The 19059-nt window shown below is 37.6% G+C and overlaps 1 protein-coding gene across 1 annotated transcript; it reads left to right on the top strand.

Moving 5' to 3' along the window:
• The first annotated feature begins 17550 nt into the window (after nucleotides 1-17550).
• LOC108548193 (tigger transposable element-derived protein 1-like) lies at nucleotides 17551-18264 on the top strand. Its single transcript, XM_017901016.1, has one exon. The coding sequence runs from the start codon at nucleotides 17551-17553 to the stop codon at nucleotides 18262-18264; it is 714 nt and encodes a 237-aa protein (XP_017756505.1).
• The last annotated feature ends 795 nt before the right edge of the window (nucleotides 18265-19059 follow it).

Here is a 19059-nt window from a genome sequence, read left to right as displayed (position 1 = left end):
AATCGTATAGCTTTCCACTTGCGGGAAAATGCAATTATAAGACCAATTCTCAAGTCATCCACGTCTTTTTATTAGCTCGTCAAAATACAGGAAACTCGGACATGTTAATATTTTTTGAAAGCACAAGGAGTTGAAGATCAATTTATTATCATAGGTTTCATTAACAAAATTCCTGATAGATTGCTATACGTATGAAGAGTGATGCGTTGTTTGAAAGCTTTAAACCCTCAAGCTCGCCTTTCATTTGCTGCAATGTAAATCCGAGATGGAAGTTCTTCCAGTACAATGTTGTCTCGTCAGCATTGAAAATCTGATATTGTGCATACCCCCCTTTTATCGATAATTCGAGGAAGATCCATTTTCAATTTTTTGGCAGCCTCAGCATCAGCATTTTGGATATACAGTCTTCCAACTAGATCATCGGACGGGCAACCATCTGCGATAGTTTTCCTTATTTTTTCTCATTTCCCTTTAAAGTCCGAACTGTATATTTATTTAAATTTAACGATTTTGCAATAGACGATATTTTCTTTCCAATTTTTAAACGATTAAAAATTTAGATTTTCTCCAGAAAAGTTATATACTTCCTTTTTAGCTATTTCTTTCACCTTTATTTATTTGAGCCATTTTGCAAACCTACGGATAGTTATTTCTTCTAGGCAAATAATACAGCATATAAAAAATTTTACCTAGATTACTAAATTTTACCTAGTCTAATGTTCTACAATTCCAATAGTGTAAATTAAGCAAGTCAAAAGAAGAACTTTATTACACATACGTTTGAACACGTTTAAAGACCATCTTAGAATAAATTAAAAGAGTGCAATGCTTCATTGTTTGCTCATTCCCTGATAACTGGAATGGATAACCTGGGAATACGCTATATGTCAACTACACATAAAAATTTAACACGTGGAGTAAGTACTGTCATAGATAAACTTTTCAAGACATTTGAGTTGTTGTGATGTTCTTGTACGTGAAACGCTTTATAAAGAGACTGCGCTATAGCAGACTCAACTGTATTGATTTTCATATTTTATTTCCAATTTCAGATAACTCCGACCTCTCTTCCTCGTCGTATGCAATCGAATGTTGATCGCAGACATTTCTGTTTAGCTTGTTATACTTTCTACTTTATTACTCGTTACTTGCTAGTATTTCCGCATTACTTTTTCGATAATTCGTGTTTTATATAGATGATGGTTCAAGAACGTAAATTACAGATTTTATTATTTTGTTATAATTTGTATTTTGATACCTGTAACTTTCTTATATTTCTGCATTATTTGGTAGATAACACTTGTTTTATATAGGTTACGGTGCACGGATACCAGTTTGGAGGCTCGTTCTTTAAGTAGAATGCTGTTATCAGATTACTCCGTGTTTTGTTATACTTCATTCGTCATTACCTGCTATTTGCACGAGTTTCTGCATTATTTGGTATGAAATCCATTCTTTGTATGGGTTATCGTTCACGGATAACAGTTCGGAGGCTTGCGTTGTGAGAAGAATATTCAGATACCTGATTTCAGGTTAGAGAATTCTTTGATACTACTTACTGCGTGTATGCTATTACACTATAAATGTTCGAAATCCAGTATTATTCGATGTATAATACGTGTAAAATATAAGTTATGTTTCAGGAATATCGGTGCATGAAATTGTACGAAGAGAAGAATGTTATTCCTGACGTTTGATTATAGATTTCTCCGTGACTATTTTAAATATAATACTTCTTTCATATTGGGTATAGCTCACGGATAACAGTTCGGAGGCTTGTGCTGAGAGAAGAATGTTTTTAATCCTGGTATCTGATTCAAATGCACTTTGCTTTCAATGTGCATTGTTAAACTTTGTTATTTCACCTGTCATTTTCTTTTATTTCTATATTCTTTGGCATGTATGTAATACGATTACATTTGGTATGTAAGAGCATAGTCCTAAGAATAAATCACTTTTTATGATAATACCTTCTACGTTATAGCTTGCTATTTACAGGAATACATATATAGCGGATAATACGGGTTTTATATTACATATAACTGACGGATACCAAACGCGGAAATCGATTAAACGCATAAAAATAATATTGAAATATCGTGACTTTAACACATGGAAAACACGCTTCTGTTCGTGTTTCTATTTTATGTCGGTCACAAACTACATACATACATTCATGAGGATTCTTCGAGGCTTTTCCACTCCAGGATTCTCTCGCTGAGGGTCCTATTTTTATGTCCTAATTGACTGATCTGATACAGTCGATTCGCGATTTTCCCCCGTGAAAATTACGTCACCATGACAATTCTCGATACGCGATTCGCATCTTGTGAGAATACGATTCCGCTCATCTGCGTTTCTCTCTCCGCAAAGGCCGCGCAACTCAACTAGATTGTTCTTAAAAATAGCCTTTCATAACGGTATTATTCGATTTTCCATTTTTCCCTGAAATAAGATCCTGCATCAGCATTGACAGGTTTTCGATTTATTTTTCCAAAAATAGGCAAGGTACATACCACGGCCGGCCGGTAATAATACTGCTGTTGTTCTTCAACTTTCAAATTCAAATTGGAAACCAAATTTACAAACTGCGTAATATATTCATGGCTTATATCAGAACGGGACTAGCAAATACCTCCGCAACATTGGACAGCGACCAATGAAAAAAAATCAGTTCAACTGCTTTTTGTAGCAGCAAGCTAAAACTAATTAGGAAAGGAGATTAAGTTTATGACTAGATTGTGTAAGATGACAACGAAGGTGTCAACATAATGAAAAAGGAAGAAAAAAAAGAAAAAGGAAACAGGAAATGGTTAATAAATGCTCTTCCAATACCAGTAACAAATTGGTATGAAATATTAAAAGAAAATAAATAAAGGGCAAAAAAGCAAAAGAAGTACCGATATAAACAACGAATCCGCTACCAATATACATACATATGTAGAAGTTTACATCATAGACCTATCATAAGAATTATTACAAACGCTATGCCGAACCTGTTAGGGGGGAATCGGTGGAAGATTATTTGTGTACGATACCGTAGACAGAATTGAACTATTTGGACCACGCAAGTCACAGTCGTTTCCAGAGAAAGCTGCAAGCAAAAGACACTGGTGACAAAAGCGAAACAGAGGGGAAGGGATCGCCCTCACATCGCTAGGACTCAGAATTTATTTTTAGCATGTAGTTTTCTAGAACAAAACAAATACAATATAAAAAATCCAAAAAACCATCAAATGAGAATACAAACTACAACTTCCGAAGACTATAGAAAATTAATAATAGCTTTAAAACGAAAAAGCGCGATTTAAAATAGTTGAAAGGGGTAATGATGGTTAACTTAACGTGTAATATACTTTCTTTTTTATTTACTCTCAAATGACATTACAGTGCAACCGTTTTCGAGATTAATCAGCAGTTTCTCTATGTGCGTTCGACGCGCTAGTGAAAATTGCATTTCATCGAATGATTGCCATTCTTTGTTTCTACGTGTCATGTAAGAGCCAGTGGTTTCCTTCTTTTTAATCTTCGACGGTAATTTGAATTTTGCAAAATCTGAAATGCCTTGGTATTGGGGTGCCGTTGCAGTCATAACTCATATCTTTTGGCATATTTGCTGATTTCGTCTTTTATGTCCGTGGGTGCAGGTGAAAGCCTTTATTCGGATCGTCGTGGTGTCGCCGACGAGAGCTCGAGTTCGACTGGAGTTTCAAACTCCATGCCGAAAACGTGGCGTATCGTCAGCGACGATTCTGGACAATGTCTCCGTCGATACAATGTGTGTTTGGCGGCCCAGCGGTACGCCTTGCTCGGGCCGCCAAAAGGAGTTGTCGAGCAACATTGTATATTGGTAGCCCGGCGGTGCGCCTGTGCGCGGTGCACATGTTCTTTAATCTCTGGATATTATTAAATCTTTGGATATGATCATTCTTTCCATTCTATGATGCATTGGCTATTGCTCATAGCGCTGTTTTCCAATTATTGTACGATTTTGAGATCATTTTGCTTGTGCAAGCCCATGATTGAACTCCATAATACCTATTCCATAGGTCCATGAAGGTTTGAGTGCCACTTTATATAACATTATTGTATAATAATAATAATCATTTAAGTTGGAATTCAAATGTATTCTAGATGCAAGATATTATGCATAGCCACGGTTTGGTATTGCCTTGGTGTTCAATGTTACTGGCAAGTATAATCCTTTTTCTAGTGCGTTGTTTGCACGAATTCATTACATTCCGTTGATTTTAATGTTCCGAGTTTGGCGCACAATCAGTTCTACATATCTTTACTGCTGCTTGGAGGTGATTCTTAGCGTATTGGAAGCTATCTCCTATTGACAGAAGTGTAGTATCGTCCGCGAATGTTGCTGTTGTAATCTTGTTGGTTTGTGGTACATTCGCGGTGTATAAAAGATACAGCGTTAACCCAAGTACGCTATCTGAGGGAAACAACTGCTTTGATTTTGCGTAATTTGGAGTAATCACTGCCTACTTTCAGTTACCTGTGACCGTCACCGCAGGCGGTATCTGCAGACAGATACCGTGACGGTGCAGGATTATCGACAAACGCAATCCTGCTGGGACTGAGCGAAAACTGGCAACTCTGCCTCTCCGTGGCCCCCGATGGTAACGAGGCTTCGGGCTGCTAGACAACCTGGTGGCTCGGCCAAGTGTGCAAGGTTTTTACAAGCCGCGTGTCCAACACCTATATACGCGTTCTCTTGCAGCGGTGACCATACAAAGTATTGTAACACCTCTCCCGCGAAACTGGTATAAAGCTTAAGCCGGGGTACGGCGTGGTCGCCAACAGGCGAGCCCCGAAATCGCACACAATACTTGCCCACTTTCAGTCTCAAGAGCCAGTTAGAAATAAACGATTCTATTAGGTCACAGAAGTTTCGTAGCAGATTCAGTTTTCACTTTTTGTATAAAGCTTTATGGGGGGTCTGCTCTTCACTCACGGTTCGTGAAGTCGTTCGGTCGCAGATATCCTCGTGTTGTGGTGGTGCTAGGAAGGACGAAAGGAAAAGGAAGGTATGCAGCATTTGGTCCTGGGTCCGCTAGTGGACTCGTCAGTAAGGCTTGCTAGCAGGCCCTGCCTTAGACGGGGATACTGTTGGAAACTCTGGAAGTTATATATACAGTGCTGGACAAAAGTATTGGCACAGCATGGTTTTTGTGGTTCAAGCGCGTACAACTAATAAACAAATTGATTTGAAGGAAAAACTTTTTGACATATTCATTTATTACCTATTCTAGTTTTATTACATAGTAGAAGTAATAAAATAAATACATTGATTCAGGAAACAATAACAAAAATGTATTTATCGAACATTTTATGAGTGGACATAAGTACTGGCACACTCGAATAAAAACGTTTAAAAATGACTTGAAATTAAATATTAATATTTAGTTGGCCTTCATTTCCTTTTAAGAACTTCGTTTAATCGTTTCGGCATTGAATCAATTAACGTTTTTGTAAAATCCGGCTCGATTTTATTCCATTCTTGTAAAAGAATATTCTTCGAGTCTGTTTTGCATGTTATACGATGTTTTCGAATCCTTTTCTCCAATTCATTCCAGACATGTCCGATAGGATTCATGTCTGGACTCTGGGGTGGTTTATATAGGTAATGAGAAGTATTATAAATTATCCAATGGCGTACGATATAAGCGGTGTGCTTTGGATCGCGGTCTTGTTGGAAATAGAAATTCCGCGGGAGATCCAATTTTTCCACACTTTTGAATAAATTTTGTTTTAATATATTTAAATATGTGTATTTGTCCATAATATCATTTATAAAAATTAATTCGCCAACTCCAGATGCTGCCATACAACCCCACACCATAACTCCAACACCTCCATGTTTTACACTCGATTGTAAATTTCGTAGATCCAATTCGGTATTTGGCTTCTTCCAAAGTAATATTCTACCATCTGATTTAAATATGGTAAATTTGCTTTCTTCTGAAAACAGTATGTTGCTCCAAAATGTTGAAACCTTAGTTATAAATTCCTTGGCAAATTTTTTCCCGATATGTATGGCTTTCTTCGCGCAACACACGCAGAATATCCAGCAGTTTTTAATACCCTTCGCACAGTTTCCCAAGTTACTTCTTTTTGACACTCTTTATTTAATATCATTCTGAGTTTCGAAGAGTTTAATTTATGATTTTTCTTCATTTCATTTACAATTTTACGTTTTTCTCTAACAGATAACTTGGGAGGATGACCACATCGATTCGCACTATCAAAATCTGATTGATTTATAAATCGTTTTACAATGCGTCCAATAGTGAAACGACTTTTGTTAACAATTTATGATATTTCGCTATAAGATTTTTGCATTTTATACAAATTTAGTATTATTTCTCTTTCTTCACATGTCGTTTCTTTCGCTTTTCTTGACATTATTACTTTTTTTTACTTTGCTTGTTGCTAAACGACTGAACTTTAGGACAATTGTTCTTGAAAATGACAATCGCGGTGTCACCTAACTAGATTTTAAAATGACGATTGGAAATTTTTCAAACAAATGCGGATATACTACATTTAGCATCGTGTGCCAATACTTTTGTCCACCCATAAAATGTACAATAAATACATTTTTGTTATTGGTTCGTGAATCAATGTGCTTATATTATTGCTTCTACTATGTAATAAGACTAGAATAGATAACAAATGAATGTCAAAAAGGTTTTACTTCAAATCAATTTGTCTAGTAGTTATAAGCACTTGTACCACAACAACCGTGCTGTGCCAATACTTTTGCCCAGCACTATATATAGGAAAGTGAAGGTTTTCCGAGAACTTGCGAGAAAGTCCTCGAACCTCCTTCAAGTAGGAAGCCATCTACTGGCAAGGGTCAGAATGATGGTCGCTATAGCCTCAAATTTCTTTTCTTCTTTCGAAGCATTTTTCAATACGGTTTGTTACTTCGTGTACTTGATCGATGGCTGCGTGTTTGGCTCTGATTCCAAATTGATTCTTGGGGTACAATTCTTTTTCCTTCTTCAATAATGGCTTTGAGTCTCTGGAGGATTATCTTTTCAAGAACATTAGCCGTGATTGGGAGTAACGATATTGGTCTATAAGAACCAAACATGTTGTCAGATTTTCCCGGCTTCAGTAGTATGGCAATTTCGTCGACTTTTTAAGGTGTTGAAAAATACTTAAAAAATTTTTCCTTTTTAATACAGTAGAGATGTGTTAAGTATTTTATAATTATTTATAATTAAGGATTTTATAAGTTCTTTTAATGTACCTGGTAACATGTACACTGCTCGGCACTGTTCAGTTGCGGGGCAAGAGGGGTATTCCACTTGTTCCGCCTACACTCTCGCTAGTAATACACATTCTTCTATGACACTCCCAAAACTACTAGCTCTAAATTCGGTGACGTGATACGTTAAAGTATGCGTAAGATATCCGTAAAATTCTTATACTCGAATAATACGTTGTAAGTCTGCAAACATGAGAGCCAGCATGATTATTTTCACTTATACTTCATAAACATTGAACACATATTTAATACGATTCGTTTCATAAATAAGCGACATATTTATTATTTTAAATTATTTGTATCGTAATGAACATTTCGTATGATGGAATCATTTAATTTATTATAAAAAATATATCCCGTAATTTAAATATATTTTTGTAGGTAATGTTAAATACATTAATTTGTTTATTTAATTCTGTTGCCTTGTTTTATAAAACTGACAAAAAAATTCTATTATCAAGATAAAGAAAGTTATCAATACCTAAAATATAATGTTATTTTTTTGCAACATGGGGGAAAAGTGAAACGTACTTAGGACAATACACAAAACACGTGGCTGCGTTCCGTACTATTAGTCCAAATGCCCGGCGACAAATAGTAACTGAGATCCACGTTAAGATTGAATGTCGAAGGATTTTACAGGGTTAAAAGATTTATGGCAGGAAATGAGCCAAGAAGACTTCTGAAAATAAAAGTCCTTTGTTAAACTCAGAAGTAAAGAAAAAGGGACTCTGTTAGAGATCACTGCAATGCCAAAGCTAACAGTTCTCCGAGAGTAATCTACAAGTGAACAACATTGAGCAAGCATTTTTATATACAGAACTTTTTATTTAATAACTGTAATACTCTTATTTTATTCTGTCTTAAGTAAAATATTATAACGTAGTTTAGTTTAGTTTAGTTTAATTCAAGTTACGATATATGTGTTGTTACAGTGATAAGTAACAATTTCGATATTTTTGACAATTTCTTATGTGTTGACGTGTGATAATTGTGCAATCAAACCGGAAAGTGGAGGCACGGAAGAAGGAACGAACAATGCATAGTGAAGCAAAGAATATGACAAAGAGGGATCTTTACAAATGTGGTGAAGAAGCAAGGAAGGGAGAACTTCTTTATCCAGTAAAACAAGCCACACACTACGCACAACGCGTGCAGCAGATTATGTTGGTGTTTCTGAAAGAACAATCTGCAGAATTAGAAAGGAAGCCTCTACATCGGGAGAAGAATTATCATCGCCAGGTAAAAAACGCCGACGACGCATGAAGAAAAACTTTCATTGCTCTGAGGAACAGAAGAAAATAGTAAGAGATACAATTAATGAATTTTACGTCGAGAAAAAGATTGTTCCGACAGCTCTCAAATTGTAAATTGCAATACGAAAAAAAATGTATTTCCCATGGATGAAATACACCCTTTATGTGTGGATTTGGTTTTATTAGTGTGAATGCAAATGTATGTTTTTAGAAGTGCGAGTGGAAGATCTAGAATGCGTGGTGTTGTGCAATTGCTATGGATCAGAGTTGATATGTTATAAGAAAGTTCAGTTTGTTAAAAGAAGCGTGAGAGTGAACAATTACGTTATAAGAAGTGTGTAATTTATAACTTTTTAATAAATATACGATTGTTATATACAAGAAACTCACATTATAGACTTTTAAAACGCATGGGATATAAATATAAGAAAAGTAACATTATCGGGAAAATCTTGATTGAAAGGCCAAACATTGTAAATTGGCGAAAAAAGTATTTAAAAGCTTTAAATTATTATAAAACAGAAGGACGGAATATTATATACTTAGACGAAATATGGGTAGACAGCAGTTTGCGTTTTGGAAAATACTGGCAGAATGAAGACACACTAGGGGTTTTAAAAAATCCAAATGCTTCTCACCGTTTAACCCTTTGAGCGCTGAGTTGTTCGACGTTAATCGTGCGCTGCGGGACTGCCTAATTCTTACGACAGGGCACGCGCTGGGCTGCCTGCCTTTTACGACGAAGCACATGATGCGCTAACTGAAATTTCATTTCAAAATATGTTTATTGTAAGTGAAATAATTTGAGCAGTGATTGCAAAAACCTTAACAGAACCATTTATTTCATTAAACAATAATAACATATAAAAAATACAATATACAAAATACAGAAATAGTAACATAATATAAAAAATAGTAAATTATATCTTTTAAATAGAAAACTTAATAGTTTTGTATTGTGCATCTATTACAAAATTATTATTTTATAAAACTATACAGCGTTCATAGCCCAGATTGAATGACTGCGTGAGAACCCATATATGCGTTCATAGCGCTCAAAGGGTTAATAGTAGTTCACGCAGCAGGAAAAAGGGGATTTGTGGATGGGGTAGTTACATTTAAAACGAGGTCAACGACAGGTAACTATCACGACCAAATGAATGCATATAACTTTTAAAAAATGGATTAGAAAGAAATTACTACCCAACATTCTACTAGTTACCGTAATAGTCGTGGATAATGCCTCATACCACAGCGTACAAGTGAATAAACCACCATCGTTGTACGCTACGAAGAAAAGTATGATTGCATGGTTAATAGAAAATAATATACCCCATGTTGAATCAATGAGGAAATCGGAACTATCAGAACTAAAATACGCGAAAGAAATGTTACCTCAGAGTTAACTCACAATGAATTGAAAGCACTACTACGCCAGACAATAAACGAAACGACACCAAATGATTGGGCAGGATTTTGTAAACATGTGGAAAAACCGGAACATGAATATTGGAATAATAGAAATAATAATAATGAAATAATAGAAATAATAATAATGGAATAATAGAAATAATAATAATGGAATAATGGAACACCCAAGATGGAACAATAGAAGACATAATTGAAGACCTACGATGGGAAATACAAAGCGAGTCAGATAAGGAATCAGATGACAACATCTCAGAAGATTTATAAGGTAAAGGAGTACAAAAGTAATAATAATTATCATTATTTATGAAAATTGATTTAAAATTTAAGATGTACTTCTTAATAATAAATTAATTATGTAATTGCATCATACTAGATAACCGTATAAAAAGATCATACGATACAACATAAATATAAAAAAATATGTGTATAGTACATCACGTTTGATATATAATGCAATGAAAAGTTAATTAAGATTCTAATTAGTAATTAGTAATTGCAAATAATCATGTGTTTATCAGAAGAATCTTGAAGTTATATGCTTTTGGGGTGAGTTCACGCTCTTGCATTTATTTGTTGCGTCTGTCTCACTTTGTCTCGTTGTTTCGTTCGCTTTCATTGTCACATGGTGTTCTATGACCGGGTTAATAGGAAGAGATCAGTTCTACCAATCAGGGAAGCGGTTTACTTTACTTCTGGCATGATGATAAAATAGTTGGGCTGGTGGGGAATCGGTCCTACAAGTTTCTCAGATGACTTCTTTTCAGCCAGGCAGAGTATGTGGCTTGTAACCAAGTCGTATCCTGGTATTTTATTTTGATTTATGTCTTTTTATTTCCGTCGTAACTTCCAACGGTGACATATGCATCACGTTACTGTTATTAGTCTCTACTGCGTGCACGGCTGTTTCCTCGGCCATCTTACAATTCCCAATGCGGTAGTTGGTGTATCCACCAATAGAGCACTGTAGCCGTTGGATTCATCTGTTCAGTGATGATTTAAATTACACGGTAGTTCTAGAATAATCAATGTATACATCAGTTATGGCTAGAGATATTTACCATTCCCAGTACAGTAGATGGTACATCCACCAATACAGCAATGTAGCCGTTGGATTAAGCTGTTCAGTGATAACTTAATTCTATTGCAATTCTAGTGTGGGGGTCCTCCCCTACGCTCGTTTGAAGTCAGCTGGTCACAGGTATCCTTGGTGGTTGGTGTAGCTAGAAGGGACAGTTGGGAAAGGAAGGGATGCGTTTCGTCCCGGGCCTGCTAGCGGACTCATCAGTAAGGCTTGCTTAGCAGGCCGGGCCTTAGAAACTGGGGATGCTATTGGAAAAACGGCAAGTTATATATATATAGGAACTGGGAGTTTTCCGAGTACTTGCGGGAAAGTCCACGAAAACGGAATCCATCTAGTGGCGAGGGCGAGAATGATGGTCGCTACAAATCCATTAAATATTTTTTAATCCTGTGGACACATCGAATCCCGTTATCGTCTTCTCACTTTTCGACATTCGCTGACGAATTCTCCAACCTACAAAGGATAGTTAATGTCTTCTAATGCGTGGGTCGCGTTTGGTGTTGCTACCCATGCCGCGTGTTGGATAGATTTGACAGGAGCTTCGATTGCGTTATCGATATCGTCTGAAGTTTTCAACTTGCCAATTAAAGCTACTTTGTCTGGAAGTTCTTCACTGAACTTATCGTAGCTACAAAAGGTACATAATCTGACACCAATTCTTTATCTCCAATTACGTCTATACAGTCCCTGATTAGTCCTTTGTAAATAAAAAAGTCTATGATGTCATTTGCTCTATTTTTATATGACGGCCAGTAGGTCTATTACCTTAGATTGCTTTCATTTGTACTCTACCTTTTGCGGTGGTTTGTCTTGATCCCTACTGTAAGTGCTTAGCATTCCAGTCACGCCCCGCAATGTACCCGTGTCCTAGTATTGACAGGAAGACACTGTATATATCTTCGATGTTACTATGCTTGGGTTGGCAGTATATAGCAGAGATGGTTAGACTTTTTTCTAATTCCGAAACCTCAGTACTCGTCGCTTGAAGGTAGTCTTCTTTGTATTTTTCTTTTTCGCCATGCTTCGTGTCGTAAAGGATATACTCGTGTACTTTGAAGTAAGTTTTATAGGTGAAGTGAGCTCATATCAACGACATTAAAATGATATCAGATATTTTGTGGTATAAAAATTGCTCGAGGTCATCTATATGTTGGATTAATTCGTTCGAGTTCCAAGCAGCTATGCGTAGGGCTTGCATTAAATTAAATTTTGTCCTTGCTTTAGCAGGGCAAGTATTTCGGCTATACCCTTTTCAAAGTTACTTACTCGCTCTTCCATCCTTTTTTCTGTCTCTTCCGGTTCTTGGTTCTGCATGGTTATTCGAGTCGCTTGTGACAGTTTCATGCGCGTATGAAATTCCATTGCTGCATTGGTGAACTGAGTCGTCTATTTCCCCTTGAAGATTTTGTATTTTGCATTTTTTATTTTTACACCTTACACCTTGCCTACCGAGTATCCTCTGTGGTTTGTAGGATGGTCTTCCCCACAGTTGACGCATTCTGCTGGTTCATCTTTTCGTTTCTCACCCACTTTTTCATTCATGCTTCAGACCACATTTCACGGCATCTTGGAGTATGATAGCAATATGCTTCTATGTGCGAGAACTGTTGATATCTCTTGCATTGCCGCGTGACCGACGATTTAAGTCGATCTTGTTACGTCTTGTTGATCCTTTTCTCTGACTCAGTATCCACGGAAATGAGATCAAACTTTTTGCACACTTTTCTAAGTTTCATGCTATATAATCATTTATACTAAAATAGAAACACAAAATTACGTATATCTCATTTCAATATTTTACGTGCACTTATTTCTTATTTAGTTACTATTCTTACCTAGTTATCATATTCGTTACCTCTGTCTCAATGGATTAAAGCAAATGCTGACTCAGAGCCACTACTCGAGTGCAAAGGCACAAGTTTGTTTCCTGTATTCCTGCCGTAGACATTTCTAACCCTCCTTACAAACGCAAGGCTTTGCTTTCTAGTGTGTCGAGTATGTCTTTTTCTTTTCTCCACCAACGTATATGACGAGCAATAGCTCTTCATAATATTTTATTTCTAATCTGATAGGCAAAGAAGTTCATTTCGCATTTGGCGAAAGCTTCCTTTGCAACCTTGTAGTTTCTAACGATATCTGTTAAGCCTTGGAATGTCGTTCCGGTATTTCGTTCGGACCTTTGTTTAGAATAGACCCAGAAGACCGTTAGGGTCTTCTGGCAGCCAGATTCTAATTGCTGTTTTAGTTCAAGTTCCGTGTCCCTTCTATCTTCATTTTCAATACATTTTCAAATAATTCTTTGTTTCCCTCGGGTCACCGGACACGAGGTATTCTTTAACCATTAATGTTTGAAAGCAGGCAACAGCACTTAGGATTTGGCTGACAATAGGCCTGCAAAGAAAGGGACCAGGCCATGTGTGACGTCGCGACTTTCGGAGCCATAAAGTAACGGGTACTGTAGAAATGGTCACGAATGTGCCGGTGACCCACCGCAACTCCCTTTGAGGGAGAAGCTTCCTCGACCAGCAGACCTCGTCGGGGTAGACGTTCCTTTCTTCTTTGGGGGCATCTGATTCGCGGACCGAGGGCCCACTCTCGGTCCTCTCAAAGACCAATAGGAAAAACGATTTCCCTTTGGAAACCATGGACTCCGAAAGATCGTGCATCGCACAAGTCAGTTAGGTCAGTACCAGTCAGTCAGTCAAGAACATTCGAAGAGTTCAGAAGAGTTATCCGAAACTACTACGTAAAATACAGTACACATTATATATACAGTACAATACATAACCACAACCTTCTGCAAGAAATTTGGTTCGTCATTAACCGTCGCCAATTGAGGACGACCTATTGACGATATACATTTCATGGTCCTTCGAGCCGGATTCCTGTATAAGCGTGTTGAATAGAACAATTGCCTACATTTTTCGATCTTATCATAATGCACAACGTAGAATGCAGAATAGGCTAACCGGTTCTGTAACAGTAAAGGAATTACGCGAAGCGCATGAGCGGATTATACGATGGGTACAGGCAGAAGTCTTTTCTAACGAAATAGACAAATTAAAAAAGGGCACGCCATTAAACAAGGGCAAATTAGTTTGTCTAAGCCCATTTATTGATGAGTTCGGTATCTTAAGGGTCGGGGGGAGACTAAAGCACTCAGCCCTTAGTTACGTGCAGAAACACCCGATTGTGTTGCCCCATAGACATCACGTAACCGAACTGATCATTAAAAACCAACACCTACGACAATGGCATGCAGGTATGCAGGCTACCCTACATGCGGTCAGACATAAATACTGGCCGATAGACGGTAAGAGTATAACCAGAGGAGATCATCTTCAAATGCGTTCGTTGTCGTAAAGCTAATCCGAAGACACCTCAGTATACAATGGGAAACTTACCAGCTACACGAGTCACGCAGTCGCGACCCTTTGAAAACGTCGGTATAGACTACTGTGGACCTTTCGACATAAAGGAGAAAAGGGCTTATGTCGCGGTAATGGTTTGCTTTGCAACAAAGGCAGTACATTTAGAACTGGCAATCGACTTGACTTCGGAATCGTGTATGGGTGTCTTGAAACGCTTTTTCTTAAGACGGGGTAAACCACGCAACGTATTTTCGGATAATGCGACAAATTTTGTCGGTCTCAAGAACGAAATACCGGAACGACATTCCAAGGCTTAACATGCCGCCCGCCTTGAACGACTGCGTTCAATTACAGTGGATCTATGAAAATGATAGTGGAATAAACTAACGAGGTACAAGGAACTTACAGCAGGGTTGTACAATTATATCGTCGCTTAAACTTAACAGTGCTTACAATCTAACCCTATATTGATCTTATAGACTTATAAATATTTGTCTTCGAGTGGCACGGGTGAAAGTCTTTTAATGCCAAGCTTATAGATCACGTTTCGTTTTAATGCTATTACTGTGCTTGTAAACACCGTTTTTGGTTCGTACCGGAACCACAAGTACAGTGCCATTTTCGCCTGGATGGACCTTGACAGCTCGCCCGCGCTATCCGGGTCGAAGGACCACTGTAGGGCTTGCATTAAATTAAATTTTGTCCTTGCTTTAGCAGGGCAAGTATTTCGGCTATACCCCTTTCAATCGTCAATAGGTCGTCCTCAATTGGCGACGGTTAATGACGAACCAAATTTCTTGAGGAAGATTGTCGTTATAGTGGACTGTATTTTACGTAGTAGTTTCGGATAACTCTTCTGAACTCTTCGAATGTTCTTGACTGACTGCCTGGTACTGACCTAACTGACTTGTGCGATGCACGATCTTTCGGAGTCCATGGTTTCCAAAGGGAAATCGTTTTTTCTATTGGTCTGTGAGAGGACCGAGAGTGGGCCCTCGGTCGGCGAATCAGATGCCCCCAAAGAAGGGAAGAACGTCTTCCCTGACAAGGTCTGCTGGTCGAGGAAGCTTCTCCCTCAAACTTCACCCGCACATGTGTGACCCTTTCTACAGTACCTGTTACTCTATGGCTCCGAAAGTCGCGACGTCGCACATGGCCTGGTCCCTTTCTTTGCAGGCCTATTGTCAGCCAAATCCTAAGTGCTGTTGCCTGCTTTCAAACATTAATGGTTAAAGAATGCCTCGTGTCCGGTGACCCGAGGGAAACAAAGAATTGTTTGAAAATGTATTGAAAATGAAGATAGAAAGGACACGGAACTTGAACTAAAACAGCAATTAGAATCTGGCTGCCAGAAGACCCTAACGGTCTTCTGGGTCTATTCTAAACAAAGGGCCGAACGAAATACCGGGACGACGTTCCAAGGCTTAACAATATCTACTCCTACTTTTATGATATCTTGGGCCAAAAACTTCGTAATCAAGTTTAGAGCTTTTGTTATTTAGAAATTTTTTGCCAATATCTTCAAGGTTTTTCAAATTTATTACGTTTGATACGAATATTGGCGGGAGTTTTGATGTAATGAGCTCACTCCTAGTTGACCCACTCTCCAAATTCACCTTTTGTTTTTGTGTTTTCCTTGGCTGCGTGGTTTCGCTTGTTTCGCCGTTTTGTTCTTGATGCGTCCCGAACACTATAGCTCCCATGGTTCAAGTGTCGCGGGGCCTTATAACATAGCGAAGCTTCGAACGTGAGAGTTGCAGTGATCGGGACTTCTTCGAGTTCCTCATTTGAATTGATCATGGCAATCTCATTTGCTATCAACATACGTCTTGTTGTGTTTGGGTACGGCATGATTATCTGTGGAAACATTCTTTGATCCTGTGAATTCTTATGCCTTCTCCTCGTTCTCGTTATGCTTCGGCCAGGTTTCGAACGCGACGGTTTTGGTAAGCAATTTGTAATTTCATCCGTTGCATTAAAACAATATACAGTCAAACCTGTTTTTGTGCGGTCCCTTTTTATGCGATTTGTTTTATGCGATTTTATTCTTGTGCGGTTTGTTTTATGCGATTTTTTTTTGTGCGATCTGTTTTATGCGATGTTTTTTAATGCCGTATATGAATTCCAATGGCATTGGCACCGTTGTAATGTTTCCTTTTAGCGTACAATGTATATACTGCAAGGCGTTTGTCGCATTTAGGCGTTCATTTGTTACGAACAGTCTTGCGACAATGCACATGTATTCGCTTTCTTTCGACACGGTAACAGCATACTCTTCGTATCCCAAGTTTTATCCACGACTCACGTGATTAAGGATTCATTTTATAGTGAGATTAAGGGTAAATAAATTACTTTTTCTAATTTGTATGTAGTTTTTATGATTTTTATATTGTTTTTAGAAAAAGTACTTTCTTAACATGGATAATTGTAGGCAAAAAAGTAAAAAGAAAGACAATTGCATTTGAAACAGGAATTGCAATCTTAAATAGACTAGCAGATGGTGAAGGATCCACAGCTGTTGCTAACGAATTTGCACGAAGGTGAATCAACTATAAGAGCTATGTACAAACGGGCAAGTAAAATAAATGAATCTGTTAATAATGCAACTAACGAAAGCAGTAAAAGAGTATCATATTCAAGAAATATTGCTATAGAGAAAACGGAAAAGGCTCTAGTGCTTTGGATTAAAGATTTAACTAAAAAACGAATCCCCATTCACGGAGATTTGATTAAAGAAAAAGCCAAACAATATTTTAACCAGCTGAAAGATTTAGAACCATTCAGTTCCACATTCTGTCCTGAAAACTTGAAATCCTCTGCGAGTAATGGCTTGTTAACAGGCATTTTGCGACGGTACGCACTTCACAATGTGAAGGTACAAGGCGAGGCTGCGTCCGCCGATGAAACAGGTGCTAAAAACTATTGCAAAATACTACCAAAAATCATTGAAGATGGTGCATATTGTCCAGATCAAATATTTAATGCAAATGTAACTGGACTATTTTGGAAAAAGGATGCCTAGACGAACGTTCACTGCCAAGTCCGAAAAAAACTGCAAGCGGTTTTAAAGCTGCAAAGAATCGAATTACGCTCCTTCTTTGCCGTAATGCATCTGGGGCAAGAATGTTAAAACCTCTCATTATAAATAAAGCTTTGCACCCGCGTGTGCTGCAAGGAACAAATGTAGCCGAACTTCCGGTCCATTTCATGGCCAATAAAAAAGCATGGGTTACATCAGCTGTTTTTTCAACGTGGTTCAACGATTGCTTCGTACCAGAAATTGAAAAATATATGATAGAGATGGCTCTTCCGTTTAAAGTCTTGCTAATTGTTGACAATGCACCCGGCCATCCTCATTTAGAACATCGTAAAGCACAAATAGTGTTTTTACCGCCAAATACGACTAGCCTCGTACAACCACTGGATCAGGTTATAATCGCAACTTTTAAGAAGTATTATGTAAAGTTAACTTTCAGCTACATTTTGAAAAAAATCGAAAACGATGGAATAAGTCTGACTGAAGCTTGGAAAAAGTTTTCAATTTTAGACTGCATAAACCAAGCTACTGCAGTAATTGCTCAAATAGAACATACCTTAAATTCGTGCTGGAAAGCGATCTGGCCTGAATGTGTAATTAATAGAAACGTAACCGAAAACACGTCCATGTTAGTATCAGAAATTACTGTGCTAGCACATCGCATCAGCGGAGAAGGCTTTGACACTTTCAGCGAAAAAGATCATGACGAAACGATTGAGGACGAAACAATGAATGATAGTCACATTATCAATAATTTGATAAATTATGACAAGACGGACAAGAAGAACCGGATTCTATGACAGCGGACAAAATATATGCAGGGATCCAGCTTTCCATAAATTAGAAAGGCATTTTGTTAAAATAGATAGAAAGAAGTTGAAATTCTAGAAAGAGCTTCGGTCATGTATATCTGGTTATCGTGACGTTTACAAGCAACTGACCAAACGATCGTCATCGCTAAAACGTATCACTGACTTTATGGTCACAAAAAATAAATCAATTGACATTGTATCTTCAAGTGACGAAAGCGATTTTGAACCAATTCGTCACAAGAGGATGCGCGTTTTGGATTACGATGAGTAGCAGTAAATTATGTATGCGCATTTTGAAATTTAGCTCCATGTGTACAATGAGAAATTAAATGTTTTTAAAATGTTTCAATATATAATTTAATTATTTATTTTGCTTGGAAGCACTTTCTCATGTATTTCCTAAATCTTTGGCGTATTTTCTAAGTGCGACTTTTTTATGCGGCCCTTCTCCACCGCATAAAAAGAATTTCTCTAATATGTTGTAAAAAATTATGTTTTATTAGTACATATCCATGAAATTTCCGAATATTCCTTTTTATGCGGCTTCTTTTATGTGGTCCCTGTCTACCGCACAAAAACAGGTTTGACTGCAGTCCTGTTTGGATCTAGGTGCATTGTACCTTTGTTAATCATCCATTTTTGGATTTCAATTTACATAGTTGATATTACAAATTCAGGCAGAGGGGTATAAAGCTGTCTTCTACCGCTCTCACTTGTTTTCATTTCGCTGTAAATTGTAAACGCAACTGCACGATCTCACTTCGTTCTGTTTGCACCGAACGC

Source organism: Eufriesea mexicana, unplaced genomic scaffold, assembly GCF_001483705.2.
Source record: "Eufriesea mexicana isolate 0111107269 unplaced genomic scaffold, ASM148370v2 scaffold1447, whole genome shotgun sequence".
NCBI classification, from domain to species: domain Eukaryota; kingdom Metazoa; phylum Arthropoda; class Insecta; order Hymenoptera; family Apidae; genus Eufriesea; species Eufriesea mexicana.
This window is presented reverse-complemented; position numbering and strand designations above follow the sequence as displayed.